The sequence below is a fragment of the Copidosoma floridanum genome, unplaced genomic scaffold (assembly GCF_036245765.1).
Source record: "Copidosoma floridanum isolate Cflo_tuat_1 unplaced genomic scaffold, Cflo_Japanese_pri ptg000031l, whole genome shotgun sequence".
In the NCBI taxonomy this organism is placed as follows: domain Eukaryota; kingdom Metazoa; phylum Arthropoda; class Insecta; order Hymenoptera; family Encyrtidae; genus Copidosoma; species Copidosoma floridanum.
Genome location: NW_028321908.1, coordinates 2,040,205 through 2,061,792, shown reverse-complemented (window position 1 = coordinate 2,061,792; position 21,588 = coordinate 2,040,205). Strand labels below are relative to the sequence as shown.

General features: G+C 31.4%; 1 protein-coding gene across 1 annotated transcript in view; it reads right to left on the bottom strand.

The window, feature by feature from the left end:
- Nucleotides 1–15,799: 15,799 nt before the first annotated feature.
- The window catches only part of LOC106641726 (SH2 domain-containing adapter heavyweight), a 255,878-nt gene continuing 250,089 nt past the window's right edge, over nucleotides 15,800–21,588 (bottom strand). Inside the window, exon 4 of the mRNA XM_089597220.1 lies at nucleotides 15,800–16,109. Coding sequence (XP_089453346.1) covers nucleotides 15,800–16,109 — 310 coding nt within the window. The remainder of the gene's footprint in view (nucleotides 16,110–21,588) is intronic.

Genomic DNA, 21,588 nt, shown 5'->3' with positions numbered 1-21,588 from the left:
AAAGACCTTATCGATAGGATATTTTCTGCTTTAAAAGTTTCATTGTTTTTAAAATATTAGCGTAACAATTTTTAAACGCTATGTGACGACAACAGACTCAGTTTTGAAAATTTTTAATATTTTTGCCGTAATCAGTGATGTTGATTACGTCTTACAAAAATATCCCCAACGGTAGAAATTTTGAGAGTCAGCAACTTACATTTCCTCGTCTACTAAGCTACGACCAGGTCCTGGCCAAGGTGTATGTATATGGGTCATTATACTGAATTAATCATGAACAAAACCACTGGGAATTGTCTGGAAAAATGTATCATAAGATAATTTTTCTTCAGCTTCACGATGACGCTATTTATTTTTGCGTGCGTCTTCTCTGAGATGCTGAAAAATGCATTTTTTCGAAAACATTTACCAAATATCAAGCTTCTGTGAGCTTTTATTATTATTCCCTTACTTTCCTGTACTGCTGCGTCAGTTTTAGCCCATTACCAGTATTGATCATCAATATATAGGAGACGTAATCGCTAAAAATTATGTTTTTAATCCTTTTTGCAGATTGATTATACTTACATTATAATATAATTAGTATTTATGGTGTTCAAAGGATTGGATGTCAATAAATCGTTGTAGTCATATACATTTAAGGTAACTTAGGTATAGCATTACAATCAGACTTGGGCAAAGTCATGTTTATTATTTGAAAAAAAAAAAGATATCACATTATTTAGAAAAAAATAACTGTTTTAGTAACTAAATATAATTTTTTTCAAAATAAAGTAACAACTAATATCAAAGATAAAACTTCTAAACACTTGCTCCTCAGTCAAAAATCAATAACCAATTTTTATACTGTGTTATTATTAAAGTAACAACTACTTGAAACTTTAATTACAGTATTTAAAATTGTTTTAACAAATACTGATGCTGTTTTAATTAAAATATTTTAAATACATTAAACGAAATTTAAGAAATCTAAATACTTTTTTTTAAATACATTTCAAATTAAATGTTTTAAACATAAAAGATTTGAAATACAATTATATGTGGTCAGTAGATTTTAAATAATGTATTTGAAATACAAATGTATTTGATGAAAGTATTTTAATGTATCTAATGAAATACATATGTATTTTACATAATTCACTACGAATACAATTGTATTTAAAATTTTTTATTTGAAATACTTTAACAATTAAGTGTACTTCAAATATTTAAATAAAATACTTGACTACATACATTTGTATTTGATAAAGTAATTAAAATAAATGCATCAATTACAAAGTATAATTTTTCAACGTGTTCGAATTGAAAACAGAGTTGTCCACGACAAATTGCGTTACCATGAAATTCAAAGTTTAGATATTTTGTCTTATTCTGTGGCCGTACCTAAACGTAAAATATTATGATTCAAAGCAAAATCAACACTATCATATTATGTTGATTAGTATAACCCAAACCAACCGTATGAAATTTTTAAAAAAGAACCTCAGGAGAATTCATAGCAAGATATACTTTGTGTGCGTGTACGGTATGTAGTTTTTCTGTTCTCGTCATACTCACAATCCTTGTATCTAAGATTAGCTCTTAAGTAATTATGAAAACACATACATGTACATCCATACATTAATTTTGTGTTTTAAGTCATGAGGATGAATATTTATAATTTCTTACTTTTATATTAAATTTTTGTTTTGAAACCATCATAGAGCGTTTTTAAGCCGAAAATTTGATAGAACTACGTCTAGTACTGGAGCATTTGTGTTCTGTAAGAAAAAATTCTGGTACCTGGTGAGACATCATTCAATTAAAAAATCTTTATCAGCCTCAGCGCTTGTACATACATACATTATTGAAATTATATAGGGATCCACTACGCATTTGTCAGGAGAATGTGTTGTAAGTGGGGAAATCACTCGGGAACAACCCATACTGGAGCGATCCCGCACCGCTTTGATTTCACACATTTGTAATTGAAATACGATATTTAAATACATTTTGTAAGACAATGTATTTCGTACAATTTATTTAAAATAAAGTATTTGAACTACTTTCTATTCAAATATTGTATTTAATATTTATTGTATTTAAATACAAATTTATTTAAAATACAAACTTATCTGATGTTTTTATTTGAAATGAAATAGTGTTAATACTATATTATAAATAAAAATAATATATTCTTTCGAACAATTTTTAATGATTGAAATACTTTATTTGAAATAAAATATTTATTCAAGTAATTTGTTTGAATTACTATTTTTAATATAATTATAAATGGAGTATTTAGTTAAAATATTTTATTGAAATAAAGTAATTAAATTTTTGGATAACTTGAATTAAAGCTGAAATAAAGTATTTCAGAGTATTTCAACTCTGTCAAATACTGCCCATCTCTGATTACAATAAAAAAAAAAATAGTTTAAAAATTTGACATTGATCATATAATCAGTGGTTTTATTCACGATTAATTAATCTTGCAACTAAGAATCTCGCACAGTGGCATGGCGTTTACATAGTGGAGAGGGCCCTTCGGGTCGGCTTGGGCGTCATTGGTGCGCTCGGCTTGTAGCAGGCGGCGGTGGCAATTGATCTTTTGTTTATGGCAAAGGGATTGATGAAATCAATCAGGAAAAAAATTTCTCTTATCAAGTTAACATTTAAGAAGGGGGTGGGCATGGTCTGAAGTCAAAATAATAAGTAGGGCGGCCGTTACAGCGAAAAATTGAAAATAGCGTATCTCGGCTCCTATTGGTCCCACAGAAATATTTTTGTTTAAATTCATTTAAAAATAAAAGCAACAATGTGCAGTTGGTTGCAAAACTCTAATATCAAAATTGACGAAAATAAGTGCCATAACAATGAGTTTATTTAATAACTTTTTTGTTTCTTATCCTAAAAATCTAAAATTTAAAAATATTGGAGGTATTATCTAAACCTATCGATTTCATTATTTTTCATCACGACATTTTTAGCAAGACAAATATTATAAGCAATCAAAATTTCAAATTAACAATTTTGCAATAGATTGTCAATTGCAAATTTTGCAATCGGACTTGCTGCATATTGTTTAGTATACCAAAGACTACAATATACTTGATTTTCTTTCAACTCCGAGCAATAGACGTTCTGTTTTTTAATACTTCAACTTTTTGGGCAGTTTTGGTCTTTTTTCTTCGTAGATTTTATGCAATTGGCCCCACAGTAATTTATCTTATATTATTAGCTCATACAATTTCCAGTTAACTTCTAAGGTTACCACTTCATAAACTCTTTTTAGCCACAGGCACGTCAAATTTTTGTTGCAAAAGCACCTTGAATTAGTAGGATGTGATTATTTTTTTTTTTCATTTATTTTTTTTTTTTAATATTACCACACAGAAAAAATATGCAGGCTACAATTGCTGTAAATTAAAAATAGATGACAAAATCAATTATTGGGCAGCATCATCCAAGCGGTCAGCCGGAATATGTAATGGACATTTTAACGATGCTGACTTGTGAAAAATGATCAAGGCCAAATAATACGTTTGCTACGAAATTCAACTCCCATTTACTGTCAGGCACCTGAAGCGAAGATCGTGTATGAAAATTACATGACACAACATCGAATCGAACGAGAGCGTCACAGGAGAAACCATCATGCGAACAAACTGAAAACCAACCTCAAGAATCAACCTTCACAGCAGTTTATGTAACTGCAGCATCCATCAACGATGCTGCTGTCACATTGAAGAACATTAATGTGCCTGTTGATTCTAGCGTTGATGGTATGGTTTGTGGATAAAATGATGTGGAATATAGTGACAATGTGTTATCTGAAGAGATCTCGAGTGTGACGAAACAAGCGAGTGATGTCATGTATCCGTCTGGAAAACAGATTTTTTTTAATTTTGGAGAAGTTGAAGTTGATCAACATTACTTAAGCTTTGAAAGAGTTGAACAACAAAGTATAATCGTAAATTCCAGTAGTGGCATAAATGCTAGTCAAATTCCAGATACCAAAAAAGGACTAAGTAATAGTAAAACTTCTTTAAGTTTAAAATCAAAGTCAGTTAATTAATTGATTTCTCGCTTGGGCGTTGGTGAAACATTTCGAATCAAAATGTATATTAATAAGTAAAAACTTAAAAGTTGGCTTTGTTTCACAATGTTTTATTATTCGCAGACAGCTGTTTCGGCAGTTACGCCATTGTCAGATGCTCGACATACACTGAATGGTCTATGTACATCAGTTCGCTAAAGTCAAGTACAAGTATTACAAATGTAGTTGTCGCTCAACGGTATGATATGTATGCGCCTGTGTATAAGTACCTTATGAGATACTATGTATTACATTTTCTATTATTGAAGATAGAGTAAAATTAATTTGATCGTTTGTTATGGATTTATTATATTTTTTTGCTAATTCTATTTCTATTGTCTCAAACAGATTCAATTTAAAACTTTTAGGTAAACTGTGTAGTAACTTTATATTATTTTCATCTAGGAAATGCGCATTAGAATTACAATGTTCACTAAAACCCGGTACCGCAGTACCGTTAACGAAATCTAATTACGAAAAGGAAATCAATCTATTAAAATGTTTAGCAATTAATTATGGTTACAATGAAAACCTCATAGATAATCTAATTTTTAAAATAAACAATAGACTTATTTCAAAATATTTTCACGCAGTCGCAAAACAAACCAAAAAATTTAATATGTTGAATTATGTTCCTATAGTATCCGATAAAATAAGTAATTTTTTAAAAAAACAAAATGTAAATACAATCATGGTTGATAAACGAAACTTGAAATCCATTTTATGTAATAATAAGGAAAAAGCTGGTATTTTACAGAAATGTGGTGTTTATCAGATTAATTGTTCCGAATGCGATGCCATATATATTGGACAGACAGGACGTGCCCTTTCCGAACGTATAAAGGAGCACAAAAAGTCTATTTATAATGATCGCAATACGACGGGTTTTAGTAAACATTGTAATTCTAATGCGCATTTCCTAGATTAAAATAATATAAAGTTACTACACAGTTAACCTAAAAGTTTTAAATTGAATCTGTTTGAGACAATAGAAATAGAATTAGCAAAAAAATATAATAAATCCATAACGAACGATCAAATTAATTTTACTCTATCTCCAATAATAGAAAATATAATACATAGTGTCTCATAAGGTACTCATACACAGGCGCATACATATCATACAATTGAGCGACAACTACATTTGTAATACTTGTACTTGACTTTAGCGAACTGATGTACATAGACCATTCAGTGTATATCGAGCATCTGACAATGGCGTAACTGCCGAAACAGCTGTCTGCGAATAATAAAACATTGTGAAACAAAGCCAACTTTTAAGTTTTTACTTATTAATATACATTTTAAAGTCAGTTTTATGTAAAGCCTGACAAATGATTATTAATCTTAGGAAAAGAGTAGTAGATTTAGAAGCAGATAAAGCCAAAAATCATAGAAAAATTAAAACGTTAAAACAGCAAGTTCAACGAAAAAATTTAACTATTAAAAACCTGATTAAAACGAAGGTTCGCTCTATTGATTATATTATAGAAGGCAAAGGTCTTTCTAAAACTGCTGCTACTTTGGTAAGGATGCAATTTAAATGAGAAAACAGCGAATATAACGAAGATGAAAAAATCTTATGTAAAATAATATATTTTCATTCTGCGTCTTGCTATAGTCGGTTGCGAGATTCAAAAGTAAGATTAGCAGGGGAATCAGCGGTCAGAGGGTGGGTTGCTGAGTACAATGTTTTACCGGGTTTGAATGATGTAGTTCTGCAGTCGATTGAAAAAAAATTTATGTTATTACCACCAGAAGAACGCGTGTGTGCTTTGAAGTTTGATGAAATGTCGATTAAATCAAGTGAAGAATATTCGAAAGCGCAAGATCTTATTGACGGTTTTTCAGATATGGGTGAAAATCGCAGGGGAGATAAATTAGCTCGTCATGGTTTGTTACTGTGTTTAGATAGTATAAATGCTAAAAGTCCTTAGCGCCAGTTGCTTTCTTTTGGTTTTAATGAGCACGGTGAAATGCCTGAAGAGCTTTTTGAAATCATCAGAGAAACCCTAAGTGCGTTATCTAAAATTGGAGCAAATGTAAAAGTAATCTTTTGTGATCAAGGTCCAAACAATCAGACACTTATGTGGAATTGTTTAACGTAACTATTAAGGAACCTTATTTTTTTCTGGAAGATCGCAAAATTTACGTACTTTACGTTCTTTGATTGGCCTCATCTTATAAAACGATTGCTTGTCCAATTAAGATCCCACAGATATATTTACGTCGATAACAACGTTATAATGAATTTTTCTGACATAGTGAAAACTTGGGAACTTGACTCGAACAGTAGCACTTCAAATGTATTAGGTTATTTAAGTCAAAGTCACTTCACACCCAATAATTTTGAAGTTATAAATGTTAAAATAGCGATGCAACTTTTAAGCCGTGGAGTGGCAGCTGCGGTTAATACAGCTTCGCAAGACCCTTATGGATTGGTATCTGATACTGCGGCAGATACTGTTAAATTTGTCGAGAAATTAGATGCTGTCATTGATGCTTGTAATAGTTATTCTTTAAGAACTGTAGATAAACAAAAACGCCCTCTATCAAAACAAAATCCAGAGATTCTTGAGCTGTTGAATGAATTTATTGAATGGCCTGAGAAATGGTACACTGTAGTAATAACTAGAAGTTGTGAGGGTCAGCGATTTATTAAAAATTCGAGACCACCTTGTTTCAAAGGATTGACTCAAACGGTAAGAGCTTTAGTTTCATTGTATGAAGATTGAAACGAAGAATTCCTAGATTTTGAGTTGGCGACAGGTCTTTGCAATCAAGACAGCGTTGAGCATTCTCATTCGCGGTTCCAAGGGAGGGTTGTTTTAATAATAATCCTACTTGTCAAATGTACCGTTTAAGTTTTGAACACGTTTTGTCAACAGATGCTATTGGAGCCAGCAAACGAGGTAACGTCACGATCAATGAAGCACACTCCCTAATAGGCTTGAGTGAGAATTCTCTGGTTAAAGATGTAACAGTTTCTATTGGTTCAAATGAAATTTCTTAAAATTCAAAGACTGATGAAGTAGTTATTCAAGAGAATGAAGAAAGTTTAGTTTGGCCTGAATACAATGATTCTGAAATTGAAGAAATTAATGAGCTTTTAAACATGGTTGAAATGATGCAATCATTTGTACCAATCGATTGTACAGAAATGCCTGATTTTGAAGCCAAACAACTGTTTGAACAAAATTTAATTGCTTTTCTGAGTGGTTACGTGTGCAAAGCATCGTTGATAAAAAATAAGTGATTGCGAAAGAATGATGTCGAAACCACTGACAGAAAACTTATGTAATACTGAAATATATTTAGAAAAAAGAGAGTATCCCCATTCAGATCCAAATTTACCAACAATTACTTATTCAACTAGACCCAGCGATTAGTTTGTAAAAATTATTAGTTGTCAATTACATGCTTTTAACGATCATCATACAAGTGTTTGGCATCAAAGAAAACTGTTACCATCTTTGACTGAAATTGTTGAAAAATATACAAATGACGTATTTCCTGAATGGTTTGATAAAGAACATAAATGTTACGAACACAGGGTTTTTGTTTTACAGAAATTGTTATTAGTTAAAATTTATAGAAAAACGAGCGATTATAATCATGGTAGACGAAATAAACAAAACAATACTTATGCTACTGAAAAAAGGAAATTAAAAATTGTTTAAAATAGGAAAAAAATACCATAAGTATCTGTAGCTTTCTACACACACACACACACACATGCACACACACACACAAGCGCGCGTGCACACATGTATATATTACACACACACACACACACAATTTTTTTAATATCATGAGAACTTTTCAAGACTGATAAGTAAGTAAGTACTAATTTTTTAATTGTGTTTGAAGTGTAACAATAATTTTTCTTTTAAGAAAACATGTTTGTATAGCTAACAAAATAAACATTAAAATGGCTTTACTGTGTTCTACTTTGCTAAATTTGGATTATAGCTTTGTACTATTAACTTTTCAATTTATCTCTAGTATTTGCATAATTATTTTGGAAATCTCCAGAAAAGTATGCAGTTATCTTCAAATCATTTAGATTCTGTTTTTTTGTTTTATAAAAAGCTGGTGCGTACATTAGTTTACGTAAACAATAATTATAGCCTCATAATTTACAAAAAACTAAAGATTTAATAGACAGAGGTGTGTAAAATTTTTTTTTAAAATCTACAATTTAGTATGGTAGTGTTCAAGTACGTCTCAGAAACATCCACCCAACGTTTCATACTCAAGTATTAAGTAAAAAAGATTGTACAGATGATTTATCCAAAGTACGTTGGACCTCAGCGTGGTTTTCATCTATTATTTTTAAATATTATTTCTGACTATTAAAATAGTTCGATGACTTTCAAGTATCAAGGCTTCGTTGTATTCAAAATTCAATGAACTCTTTTATCATAAATTTAGAATCTAGCTTCCAGTTACTTTTTAGTATTTATATATAGAAACAAAAAAAAAACTATTTACTATGTGTCTTTCTTTATTATATTAATTTTATTACACTTTTTTTTAACTATCTACGAAGGAAAAACATAGAGCCGTACTTTTTAGAAGTGATATGGAAGCTAGTTTAATTACAAATAGAACTATGCCTTAGGGCTCTGAGGTTATCGAATTATGTTATTAGTTAGTAGAGATCTTGACAAGGAACCACTGGAAGCCACCGTGTAGTGTAATGTACGGTGTCTTTGTATTTCATCTAAGAACATATTATAAAATATTGTATTACGACATTTCGCATGAGCCTTCTTTAAAAGTAAATCAAAAACATTGTTAATCTGTCGTCAAGCATATTTATTTAAATTAATAATAATTTGGTATACAAATTACAATTTTTTTTTAATGGAAACAGAGTTTTGTATTCATTAAAGAACTAATTGTAACTCCGTAAATATTAAATTGTCATTGATTTAAACAATTATGCTTGACGATTCATTTAAAACGTTTATGAATTACCCTTCAAGAAGAAGCATACAACATTTCATACTAAAATATTCAATAAAATGGTGCTAAGGCCAAGCACAGATAAAGTACGTTACACTATATTGTGAATTTAAGCTGTTACTTCTTAACATAGATACTAGCGAATAAAACGATTCGATGATATGTGTGTCCTGAAGCATTTTTCTGTTTGTAATTTAACAATCTTTCATGGTATTTCTTAGAAGTAGGGTTCCATGTTTTGACTTCGTAGATTGTTAAACAAGAGTACAAAAATTGATAGTGTACTAAAGTCGCACGTTAAATAGTGCTTCTTTAACCTTTTCTTACGTGCATACTGAACATTAACTTGAAGCTACGTTAAAATTTATGATACATGAGCTCATTGAATTTTGAATGCAACAAACCCTTGAGATTTAAAGGTCATTGAACTATTTCATGAGTCATAAATAATATTTAAAAATAACAGCTGAAAGCCTCGTTGAGGTTTAACGTACTTTAGATAAATCATCTATACAACCTTTTGTATTTAATACTTGAGTACTAAACGTTGGATGAATATTTCTGAGACCTACTTGAACACTACTACACTAAATTATAGATTTTCAAAAAAAATTTTCACCCCTCTGTCTATTGAATCAATACAGCTTTTTGTAAATTTTAAGGCTATAATTATTGTATACATGAAATTTAGTAATGTACGTACCGGCTTTTTATGGAAAAAAAAAAAAAAACAGAATCTCAATGACTTAAAGATTACTGCATACTATTCTGGTAATTTCAAAAATAATTGTGCAAAAACTAGCGAGATGGATTTAAAAATTAACAACGCAAAGCTATCTCAACTTAATACAAATCAACCGCAGAGGGCACGATAAAAAACTGATCATTTCCAATTAAGTACTGTCGTTCATACGTCCCATGATTGTAAATAAATGTATAGATACTTATCAATTAGTTATTGTAATATAAACGTTTGTAAAATATTAGGTACTAGTGCTAATGCCGAAAAAGTATTTTATTATAATTCATGTCATAAATTTGAATAAAATCATCGTGGTCGCATATTATAAATACTTGAGTTGCGTCGACTATCATCTAATTTATTTATGTATTTATTATATTCTATAACACTGGCGAGTAAATGTTAGGTAATTTGGCAAAATAAAATTGTAAATATTGCAAAATAGTATTATAATCGCATGTTCATACAACATTATTAATTATTTATGACTCTGAAGTTCGAACGTTCCAGGAACAAAATTAGAAAATTGGAAAAACTACTTTTAAAGCAGCCAAATCTCTTATGAATACCTTAAAACAGCGTTGGTTGGTTGCATGCCAATGATATAAGTCGCAAAACATGATGAGTATCTATTATTTTGGCTAATAGTATCTATTATTTCCAGTAGGACCATCGTTCTTGATATTTATAATGATAAACACCCAAAGTTGAAACTCTATTATTTTTCAGCATCGCGTATAGTAAAAAATTTGTGAAAAATCACCGGCTCCGTCGGTTTTTAGAACTACATTTGTTTCATGAATTGGTTTTATGATAATTAACAATGTCTGCAATACACTGTGGGGTATTTTTAATTAAATAGAATTAGTGCCTACTTGAATAAATGTAATTTTAAAAAAACGTTAGTATTAAAATTGCAGATTGTGTTTGAAACATCATCATGTTTTGCGGCGTATTTTATATCATACGCAACCAACCAACACTGTTTTAAGGTTTTAAATAAAAGATTTGGCTGCTTTATAAGTAGTTTTTGCGATTTTCTAATTTTCTTCCTGAAATATTTCAAACTCAGGAGTCATCCTACAGCTGTACATATGTATGCGGAATTTGTAATTGTGTTAAGTACTAGCGTGGTTACAGTATGGCTACTGGCGAGGTGTTCCACGATTTTTACTTCAAACATTTATTTAGAAAGAAAAAAAACTACTTAATTTCATAAGTAGTATTCTGGCACGTGGTAAATAAATAAATTTATTTTTGTTATTTGTACATAGGTTTGAAAGAAGAAAAAAAAAAAACACAATGCACCGAGCAAGTTGTTTCGAGAAGAAAAAAGTCCCATTAAAAAAGAATGTTCACAAGTCAAATTATGTTAATAAACGTTCTGATGTATTAGTTATCTTTTGTGTGATCTTCTATATAAAAATAATATAATAAGTATCACTTCTTCAAACAACGCTTAATAACAGTACATCCTGGGTGGTGTGGAAATCTGTTTAAAAAAAAAAAAAAAAAAATTTATTAAACTAGTCTTTTGCCAGAATATTGTTTTCAACCACTATGCTTACAATAATCTTTATTAGCGGATAAACTTACATATAATTAACAAAAAAGTGTAATCTTTTAGTTCCAAGTGACAGTTAATCACAGTAAAAAATTAATACGGTCAATAATGTTTTGATGCATAACTTTCACTGTAATTTGGTACTTAACATTGTTCATATAATACCTCTTTTTACTAAAATAAATCTTATACTTAACATTTGCATATTTGTAAGTTGATGAAAGATGTGATAAACAAGTAAGTATTTATTACGGATCGTATATACGAAAAGTAAATAAATACTATAGTCAAAAAAATTACATGTATGATAAAAAAATTTCGAAAGAAAAAAAAAGTTGTTATGCCTTGAGTGGAAATTGAACCCCAAGATTTTCGAGGCAAAAAATTCGCTCAGTGGCGTAACCAACTAGGCTACCGAAACTCTGACCACGTAGTGATTAAATGGAACATATCTTCATAACAAAGCTTCAAGGCTCAAGTGAAAGTAAAACTTGGCTGACGTTAGAGTAACGAAGAATAAAAGGTATTTTTTTAAAACCTAAAGTTTTTATGCTAATTCATAAATGTTCAAGGGGTTGGGTAATCAAATTATCGTTGCGCAGTTGCAAACGATTATGCTTCTTTTTCATGAATATATGTACGTAAGGGGAAAATATTATTGACCAATTATATATTATTGAACAAATACATAATGAATTCATGTATTTGATATGCAAGCTGCGTGAGCAGAAATGGCTATAAAAATGTTTATAATAAAATTCTGTTAAAAATAACAGGAGTCGCAGGTAATCTTTGGTTTATGTATTAGTCTTATTTACATACTGTTTCTCGAAAAAGGAACAGAGAGAAACACTGCTCTTGACGAAAGCTTGTGCTGCGACATCCCACTTTATAAATTTGTTGATTAAAAAATCATCCAGAAAAAAGTTTAGTTTAATTTCTCTGATTCTTAATAGTCTTATAATTATTTAGCTACATTTTATATGATTGGTAATTAGATTATAAAAGGTGTGATCCTCTTTGAAAGTGTTAATAATAGCACTTTGTCAATCCAGCGTGAAATAACTTAAGTTATTTGAATAATTTTTAAATATACCAACAATAGTTGCATAGCCATCTGAACAATGATGAAATGTTAATAAACATGTGCCTTGTTATTAGCATTATATTTTTACAAAAAATACTTTAAATTTTAAAAAATCCCCCAACGAATGAATAAACTAAGAGTATTCGTTACGCAACGTAAACATGAAAATAAAATAGAATTATTAAAAAAATTTTACACTCATTAATATTGAAATAAAAGGGGAATAAAAACCAAATGTAAAAAAAAAATTTACCTCGCCGGAGATTTAAACCCGGGAGTGATGAAAGTAGAGAGTCATGGCATAGTACTTAGCTGCCTCAACTACTAGCACATGAGTCTCACGGGTGCATATTGTGACATACGTTTACAATGAAGCTCCAAGGTTTGAGTTGAAGTTTTTTTCTCTATTGGTAATTGAGTTAAAATATAACTACTTCAAAATATTTTAATAATTACTTATTCTTATTGAAAAGGTTACATCTGTTGAAGAACGACATTTTAATTCTAGAAAAGTCATTTGTTGCTAAATAAACGTTAAGATAAAAGCAAAGAGCTCTTATTTAATTAAAAAAATTTTAATAAGCAAATATTTATTAAAGAATTAATAATTTTCAACGTTACGGTACGTCGTACTTATATATCATGTAAAATTCTTTTCTTAGTGTACCTATAATAACATATATTATGTGAGTTATAAAAATAATAATTTTATTGAGAAGTTCCGAGAACTTACATTAAATATCGGGACTCACGTAATCATTACTCGATTTGTCACTTTAAACGAGAAAAAACTCAGTATTAAGCGATATTTAGCTGTACAAATATTTTTAATACTTACCTACTTAACGAGTAATATATTACCGGACTTAATAACATACTTAACTGTCCAACATTCATAACAAAATCTTTTTTGAGGGAATACAGCGCATCGGAAACATATATAGGTATATACGTGCATGCGAGAGCTGCAGCGATAGCCAAGAGCCGAGGAACTCGACTCGAGAGCTCAGGCAGGAGGCAGCCAAAACGTAAATAGTTATACCCATGTGTACGCACATATTCCTTCCATTCCTACTAGATACCTATCGTACGCCCATTTTGGTCTTCCCCTCCACTGCTGTAAACGTACGTATAGTTCGACTGATCTGCCACGACGGTGGGCAAATCAGTGGAAAAAAAGCGACATACTCTGTACCATAGGTACTGGCAATCTTTCTACTAATCTCTGGTTCTAACTATAGTTGAACACTCATTTGTATTTGTATAATCATCTCATTTAAAAAATGAAAATATAGGTTTATGATAACTGAAATATGATGCGTACATTATCTATGTAATGTTATCTGAAAGCTTGCAAAAACTGCATCAACAGTTTTCCCTCATCGTGTCACAGAAATCTGTGGATCTGCAATCTAGCTTAATTGAAATTTATCAAAATGTGCGTGTGTGTGCACTGTATATGTATACTTACACACACACATGTAAACAATGTACATGGAACTTGCAGCTGCAAAAGTAACAGTATGAGGTAGTAATACAAATCCAAAGTTGGTGAGAAATCAGAGAAGGCCTTCAAGAGGGCAAAACTCAACTGCTTCTGAGCTCGTACAACCAACTCCGAATACTACAGCAGCAGCAGCAGTAGTAGCAGCTATGTATATGTATACACACGTCCGGCTGTTGCGGTACTAAGGGAAGTGGGGGAAGCATTTTGGTCGTTTTCAATTTATCACTTTTTGCCAGCTCACTCCCAGCCCCAGAACGCCTCATAAAAAGCTATGTTTCAAAAAACTTTTTTGAACGATTTTGTTAAGTGTACATTACAATAACTGTAGATAAAAACCACTACACAAATACATTTTACTATATATCTAGTAATAAACACAAGTTTAAGGTGAGCTTAACTAAATTTCCCTTTATCCAAGCTCCAGAAAAGTTCAAAATCTTTCTCCAGACTCAAATGGAATAATCTTTACCTGGACGAGAAAAAAAGGATATAGTTTTCGTCCAGACAAGACAAAAGGGCATAATCTTTGTCCAAGATTCCAAATGGCATAGTTTTCGTCTGGACTATACAAAAGGGCATAGTTTTCGTCCAAACTCCAGAAAAAAGCATCTTTGTCTAGGATCCCAAAAAGTCATTCTTCGTTCGGACTAAGGTAAAAGGCATAGTCTTAGCCCAGACTTAGAAAAAGGGCATAGTCAACGGCCAGGCTCCAAAACAGGACAGAGTCTATGTCCAGGGCGTCGATATATGTTAGAGGAAATAGGTACCCTTCGTGCTCTGCACACCACCTACTTAATACTACATAACGATTGAATATAGTAGTGTAGTATTTGAATAATAATGTGATTATTCTATCAGTCAGTTCCAGGACTTCAATAAAAATGACAAAACAAACTTTGCTTCAACATTTATTCATTTGAGTTCATTCGTCAAGTAGGATTATAATTGTTTATAGTTTTAAGTAATATATACAGTTTATTGAATTTGTGTTTGTCCTTGTTTGTAAACCTTTTTTTATACTCTTATTATATTTAACAGATTTATTTAAATTTTCCAATCTAGTAATATTTGTCCTAAACACTTGAAAAATTCAGTGTTTCTCTTTATGATATTTTCTATTAAAATAGAAGTTTAAATTTTAGTTATTCTCAGAAAAATTTTAAGCATTTTTGTTTATTTATTTCATACTTTCTTGTAAAACCTTTGAAATTAAGAAAAAGTCTGGCAAATTTAATCAAATACACTTATTTTTTTTAAATCAGAATTATAATTACAAATTTTAAATCCAAATAAGAAAAAGTAAAAAAAGTATGGCTGTAGAAAAAAAGAACTATTTTTCTAAAAAATTATAAACAACTTTCTTTCGAATCCTAATTCAATGAACGATACTCATAACAACCTGATATCTGTAACGTTTAGAAAAACTGCTATCGCAATGGGTGTACACGGTTAAAAGTACTCAGCATAGAGGGTGTAACACTACACAGTAGTAGATAAGGTGTGGCGATTCCAGCCCAGGTGGGTTTGAGTCACCAGGCAATTTCGGCCCACACCCTCTCCATGGTGAGCAGACCCCTCTTTTTGGGTGGAGCAGTCCCTTCTGCATTTTCGTGCACTCTGTATGCATGGAAATGATTCCTAACGGTTAGAGCTGTTTTTACTTCTACGTTAACATACCATACTCCAATGCTCCAGCAGTTGACATAAAGTAGTGACTATTATACGAGAGTAATATTGTAAGTAGCAAAATCAACTCAAATATAATGTTTACTTCACAAAAATAACTTTTAAGTGTGTCCAAAACACAATAGATAAAGCAGTGATATGTGTATATATCTGGCACGGTATTACTATACATGCTGCAATGCAGTAGAGGGGTACACCACTGGTGACTGTAAGTAGATAAGGTACGGCGATTTCAGCCCAGGTAGGCTCAAATTGCCAGGTGATTTCGGCCCACTCCCTCTTTTTGGGTGGAGTAGTCCCTTCTGCAACCAACGGGTAAGCAGGAGCTGTAGCTTTCTCGCATTCCTTGTGCGTCCGCTGTTTGAGGTTGCGTGCACTACCTGCAGCGCTACTTGGGTTTGCGCGCACTGTTCGAGTTTATGCGCGCTGCAATGTGCATTAGTGCCTGTAGCACCACGTGCGCCAGCTGGTGACCTGTAACACAGTTTGAGTTTGCGTGCATTGTTCGAATGTGAGAAATCGTGTGCAGCTTGTTCACGTGGTAGTTATATGCATACAAAAATTTTTTTGTGTTTGCGAGCGCGTTGCATGATAATGTATAATGTGGAGTGGTAGGAAAATAATTGCTAAACATTTTTTGTTTCATTTAAAAAATCAGCTTATATTAAATAAAAAATGTACATAATTTACAAAACAAAACTAGCAAAACACGCACGATTTGTAAAATTCCTTTTGTTAAACATCTTATTCTTGAAATACATAAGAATTTACCGGAAGAAGCTTATCAGTATTATTTTTATCATGCGGTTTGCTTAACCAACCACGTCATAGCCCGTCATCTATGTAGGATGTTGCTTTTGTCGTTTAAGGCGTTCATATGCTGCATGATATGAATTGCTGTCTTGCTTTGACGACTTGATTGATATAATAGTCAGAAACCGTTGTTTTAATAAATGCGCTTTATGTAGGGCACAAAATAGTCTTTTTTTCCAAAATAGTTTTGCCCGTGTGTAAGGCATACTGCAGAAGAGACTTTGTCTTCGAAGTCTTTGAAAGGACAATGCATTTCGGACAAATTGTGAACTTCGTGAGTCAGGATTGAACTTATGAACTTAGCTTTATCACTTTCGTAAATATAAATTCTTTTGAGGTTCTTGGGCTGTCATAGTTATAAAATGATACTTTAAGTAATTTAAAGTAACATCACCCTCAGACCATTTGATTCCATGGACTTCTACTGTCTGGTGATTATTATGCTTTTTTATATCCAACGGTAAATCATTGAAATTGCAAGGTGGCTTGATTATCCAATGGCCAACTACATTTTTTAGGAAGCAAACTACTGATAATTCTTTTGGTATAACGTATCTATCAGCATTATAAAAGACATGGATACTAATTATAAGATTCATGATGTGTTTGATGAGTATTTTGAAATTGTGAGAATTAGAGTTAAAAATTATTTTTCCTAATATGTTCTTTATTTAACAAGGCTCTCTTCTTCACCTTTTCTGTTACTACTTGTGTCACATTAGTAAAACTAAGTGAATAATAAAATACAACCTGTATTTATAACTTCTCTTTATCAGAGCTAGTGACATCTGCTCACCCACAGCGCTGCGTGAGATTACGCAATCTCTCTCCGTGAGCAAGTATGAAATGCAGCTTTCCTTCTCTCCGAGTGCCTGAGCCGCTCTTGTGACTATAATTGGTCCATTGGATAGCTTAGGAGCACAACTGTACTTTAAGAAACTACTTTTACATCTTATTCTTAAATTCTAATTTACATATTCTAACAGTTCTTTATTACTACTGTCAAAAAATTTTTTAGTTAGAAAAAACTACTTTATACATCAAACTAAGCACATTTTTTTTGATTTAATTTAAAATACATCCAATCCCTTACTGCAGAAATATTTCTGATAGCACATGAAGCGTTAGTTTTAAAGGAGTGGTATTTGCATGGCACATAGTCTTTGTTGAGATTTGCAAGAGCTGGGCATCCATACTTTTTAATATTCACAACTCTAAAAGTCTAGAAAACATAAATAACTTTCACCTTTATTATATTTTATCGTATGGATGCATGTATACATACTTGCATGATAGTATTTCTTCAAGGTATTTTTTTTTCAAGGCCCTTGGCAAAAACCTTTTCCGCGTCAACAAATTCGGTTTTAAATTTATTAAGGGCACTTCAATAGGTAATGTTTCCGACTCTCTAAATAATACCATAGAAATCGGATATTAACCAACAGTTTTGCTTTTTGTCCGCATTTGGAAAAATTTCACTACTCTAAAGGTAGCTTAAGGACTATTAAAACTGCCACAAAATTTCTTCTTTTCATAAGTTTAACACATGAAATTTCTTTTAAATGAAACTTTGTTATTTGCGGTCTTAAAATTCTAAATATCTACAATATACTCCATTACTGAAAAAATATATACCGTCTTTAGTCGAGAGTATACAAAAAAATCGATAGTACGCTAAAGAACATAATACTAAATACTTAATAAATTATCCTAGTTTTTTCATTTAAATTGAGCATAACTTTACCTTCGAAAAAGTGTGTGTCTGAAATAGATTGCTCATGACATTCATATTATTAACGTGACTATCATGCTTTCATGACCTATAGCCATATACTCTTGGTCGTATAATACAGGTATCAAGTTTGTTGGAGCTTTGGAAAATAAGATAATAAATTTTAAGATCTTGTAATCTTTAGAATGCTATAATGCTTATGATATTTCTTAATTTTAGTACAGTACTTATATTACAATTTACTTACGACTTATTACCAATATTATAGTTTAAGTTATTCAAATTGTAGCTTATGACATGCTTTTATTTTATTTTACTATTTACTATGGGCTCTGTCCTTTTTATAACCAAATACTTGACTTAAACTATTTCTAAAGATGATTTGACAGGTAGCTGTAGAAAAAGAGATTTATCCACAACTTCTAATGGAGATGATAAATTGATAATTTTTTACGCGCCGTGGGTGGGGACTTAATTATGAGCCATCAGTTGTGGCTCTAAAGACCTCGATTCACACACGCTACTCACAGCTCATCACACGTGTGTCAATCATCTTTCCCACGCACTAGTATCGTAATACACTATCAAAGTGCCTTTGCTGACTGATGTAATGTTGTGCTTAAGTTGAGCAGTGCTCTTTGCGGTAAAATATGCCCAATTACTGTTTCATGTGAGTAAAAACTCTCCGTGTATAAATAAGTTGGAGAGATCAGTGATTCTTAAACTACTTCTATGTCACTGACTGAGAAACAGGAATCTTTACAATCTGTCGAACAAAAGGTAAAAAATAACTTTAAAAAGAAGAAAAAAAAAAAAAATTTACATAACTATGTACTTCTTCTGCTTGCTCCTTAGTCATCATAATTAGTCTTAAGCAACAATTTTTGTACTGTGAAGCATGACAATTTATAGTATATCTATAGTGTATATTTATAAGATACAAATAGTCATGCTCTTCAATACCAAGTTTGTTTCTAAAATTAATAAATAAGAAGAAATATTCAAAGAAGACTACAGAAAAAAACTTAAAGTATTTAAGCTCACCTTAAAATATAGCATTTTTCAAACTGACTACTTTAGCTACTATCTCTGCCAGCTGTAAAACAACCGATAGATCAAGTAGAGCTGTTTTATCTATAACGCGTTCTTCTGCTACTGCTGCTCAAAGAGCGTCAAAACTCTCCATGTGTGAATAAGTTGAGGAGATCGGTAACTCTCGAACTATTTCTGACTGAACAACATAAATCTTCATAATCTTTCGAGTAAAAAATAAAAAATAAGGTTAAAAAGAAAAAAAATAGGAAAAAGGAAAAGAAACATTTAAATAAGTCTAAAGAAAATAATTCAAAGTAATTAAACTCGCCTTTAAATGAAACATTTTTTGAATTTTTCACGTAAGTTGTGGTTTCTGCTGGCTGTAATACAACCAACAGATCAAAACAAGCTATTCGCCCTGCAACGCGTTCTGCTACATAGCGTCAAAACTCTCCGTGTATGGAGAGATTGGTGATTCTGGAACTTCGATACCACCGATTGGGGAACATTGTCTTGAAAGAAGATTTTCAAAATAATCTTCATAATATATCGAACATAAAGTAAAAATAATTAAAAAAAAAAAAAAAAAACTTTTGAAGAAAAAAAAACGAGAAACTCACTGAAAACTGCCGACTTTTCATCATAAGCTGATGAAGGTATCGATTTATCCCAAAAATCGTTGTCTATCAATGGCCCTGGAAAGATTTCATCTAATATATTAAAAACACTAAGTGGCATCTTGTTTAAAAAATTCTAGAATTCGAAATCCTCTTTGAGTTCAATCTCGTTGGTTTAATAAACTGGTCACGTTCTTGCCATTGCTATATTAATGTCTCACTGAATGGTTCAGAGTACTGTTTCTGAATGATAGACATCAAAGAGCTACTTAGCTTTTCTTAACCTTAGAGTAACTACTCTGGTCCAATAAGAAAACGGCTGATTTAGAAAAGGATACAAACGCAATATGAAAACAGCAGAGTTAGAAAAAGATGCAAGTACAAAATCCGCCCCCGCAGTCCCCTCCCTTTAAATATGTGCAAAATATGCAAAACTATGTCTCGTACCTATGGTATTCGTAAAAACCCTCTCCCTTGGCCTCATGCATACAGGTAATTTTTTGCATGTATGAATTTTTCCTTTTACTATAGGTTTTTCAAATTTTCAAATAGCCAATTAGAAATAATATACGCTCTCCCCCACCATTATACACATTTGCATGCACTTTCCAAAGGATTTAAGGGTTGCTCTTGATCTTAATTTTAAATCATAGCTAGTGAACCATGCAAGAAGCCAATAACTTGGGGCAGTATTCACACGACCAGGAGTCATCCTTCAACAAAATAAGGTACTTTTATTTCATAATTTATTTAGCTTTGTTCTTTTTCACCCTCACCATTTATTTCTTAATATTTAAATCTTAGCTATCACTTTAGCCGCGGAAATGATAGCAAAAGTTCAATTTTAATTCTCTTAGCAGCAATGATGTTGAAAGTTCTTTCAATTAACTATCTTTTTATTAAAATAATACTCTTACCCCAGAAATAATGGTAAAGATCTGTTCTAACTCTCTTTACAGAAATGATGTTGAGAGTTTTTTAAATTTTCTTTATTCTAATTACAAATTTAAAAAAAATCTTTTACTAAGAAAGTAATTTTGGTTTTTATGGACGTTATATTTTTCTCATAGCACGAAAAATGATTAAAAACACAGCAACTAATGACATCCAAAGGTACAAAAAATGGCTTTTTTGCCATGCGTTAAATACTTTTGCAAGGAAATATGAAGAAGAGTTGGCAAATTATAGACCCTATGGGTCATGAGTTGCATGTGGAGGATCTCTTAAGAGATTCTGTGGTAGCAGCCTCAGTGGGAGCTGTGGATCTTGATCAAGATGCTGCTATGGATCCTCTTGGAGATATTGCTTAAGATGCAGTACCCACAGCAGATTTTTAGAAGGAAAAAAAAGACAAGAAAAAAATAATACTATTTTTTACTGAATCTTAATATTTTGTACTTTTTTCTAAACAAATATTTTGTTTCTTTTATATAAGAAGAAGAATCTCTAAAAGCATCTGAAACTACATGGGTAGATGGAATAGTAACTGTTGAATTATTGTTAACAGTCTTATCATAGTGAGTTTCATGGTGAATGGAGCAAAATTGAAGTTTCAAAACAGTGCCAGAAACAATATAAAAAGATGAAGGAGAAGAAGAACGAAAACTTCCACCTACGCTGAATCGAACAGTGCCGACAGCAGCATCAGTAGCAGCTGATTGGGAAAACGTTCCAACATTTACATCAAGTATAACAAATATAGTAAAGAAAGAAGAAAAAGATATACTATGGTACGTTAAAAGTTTGAATACTATAA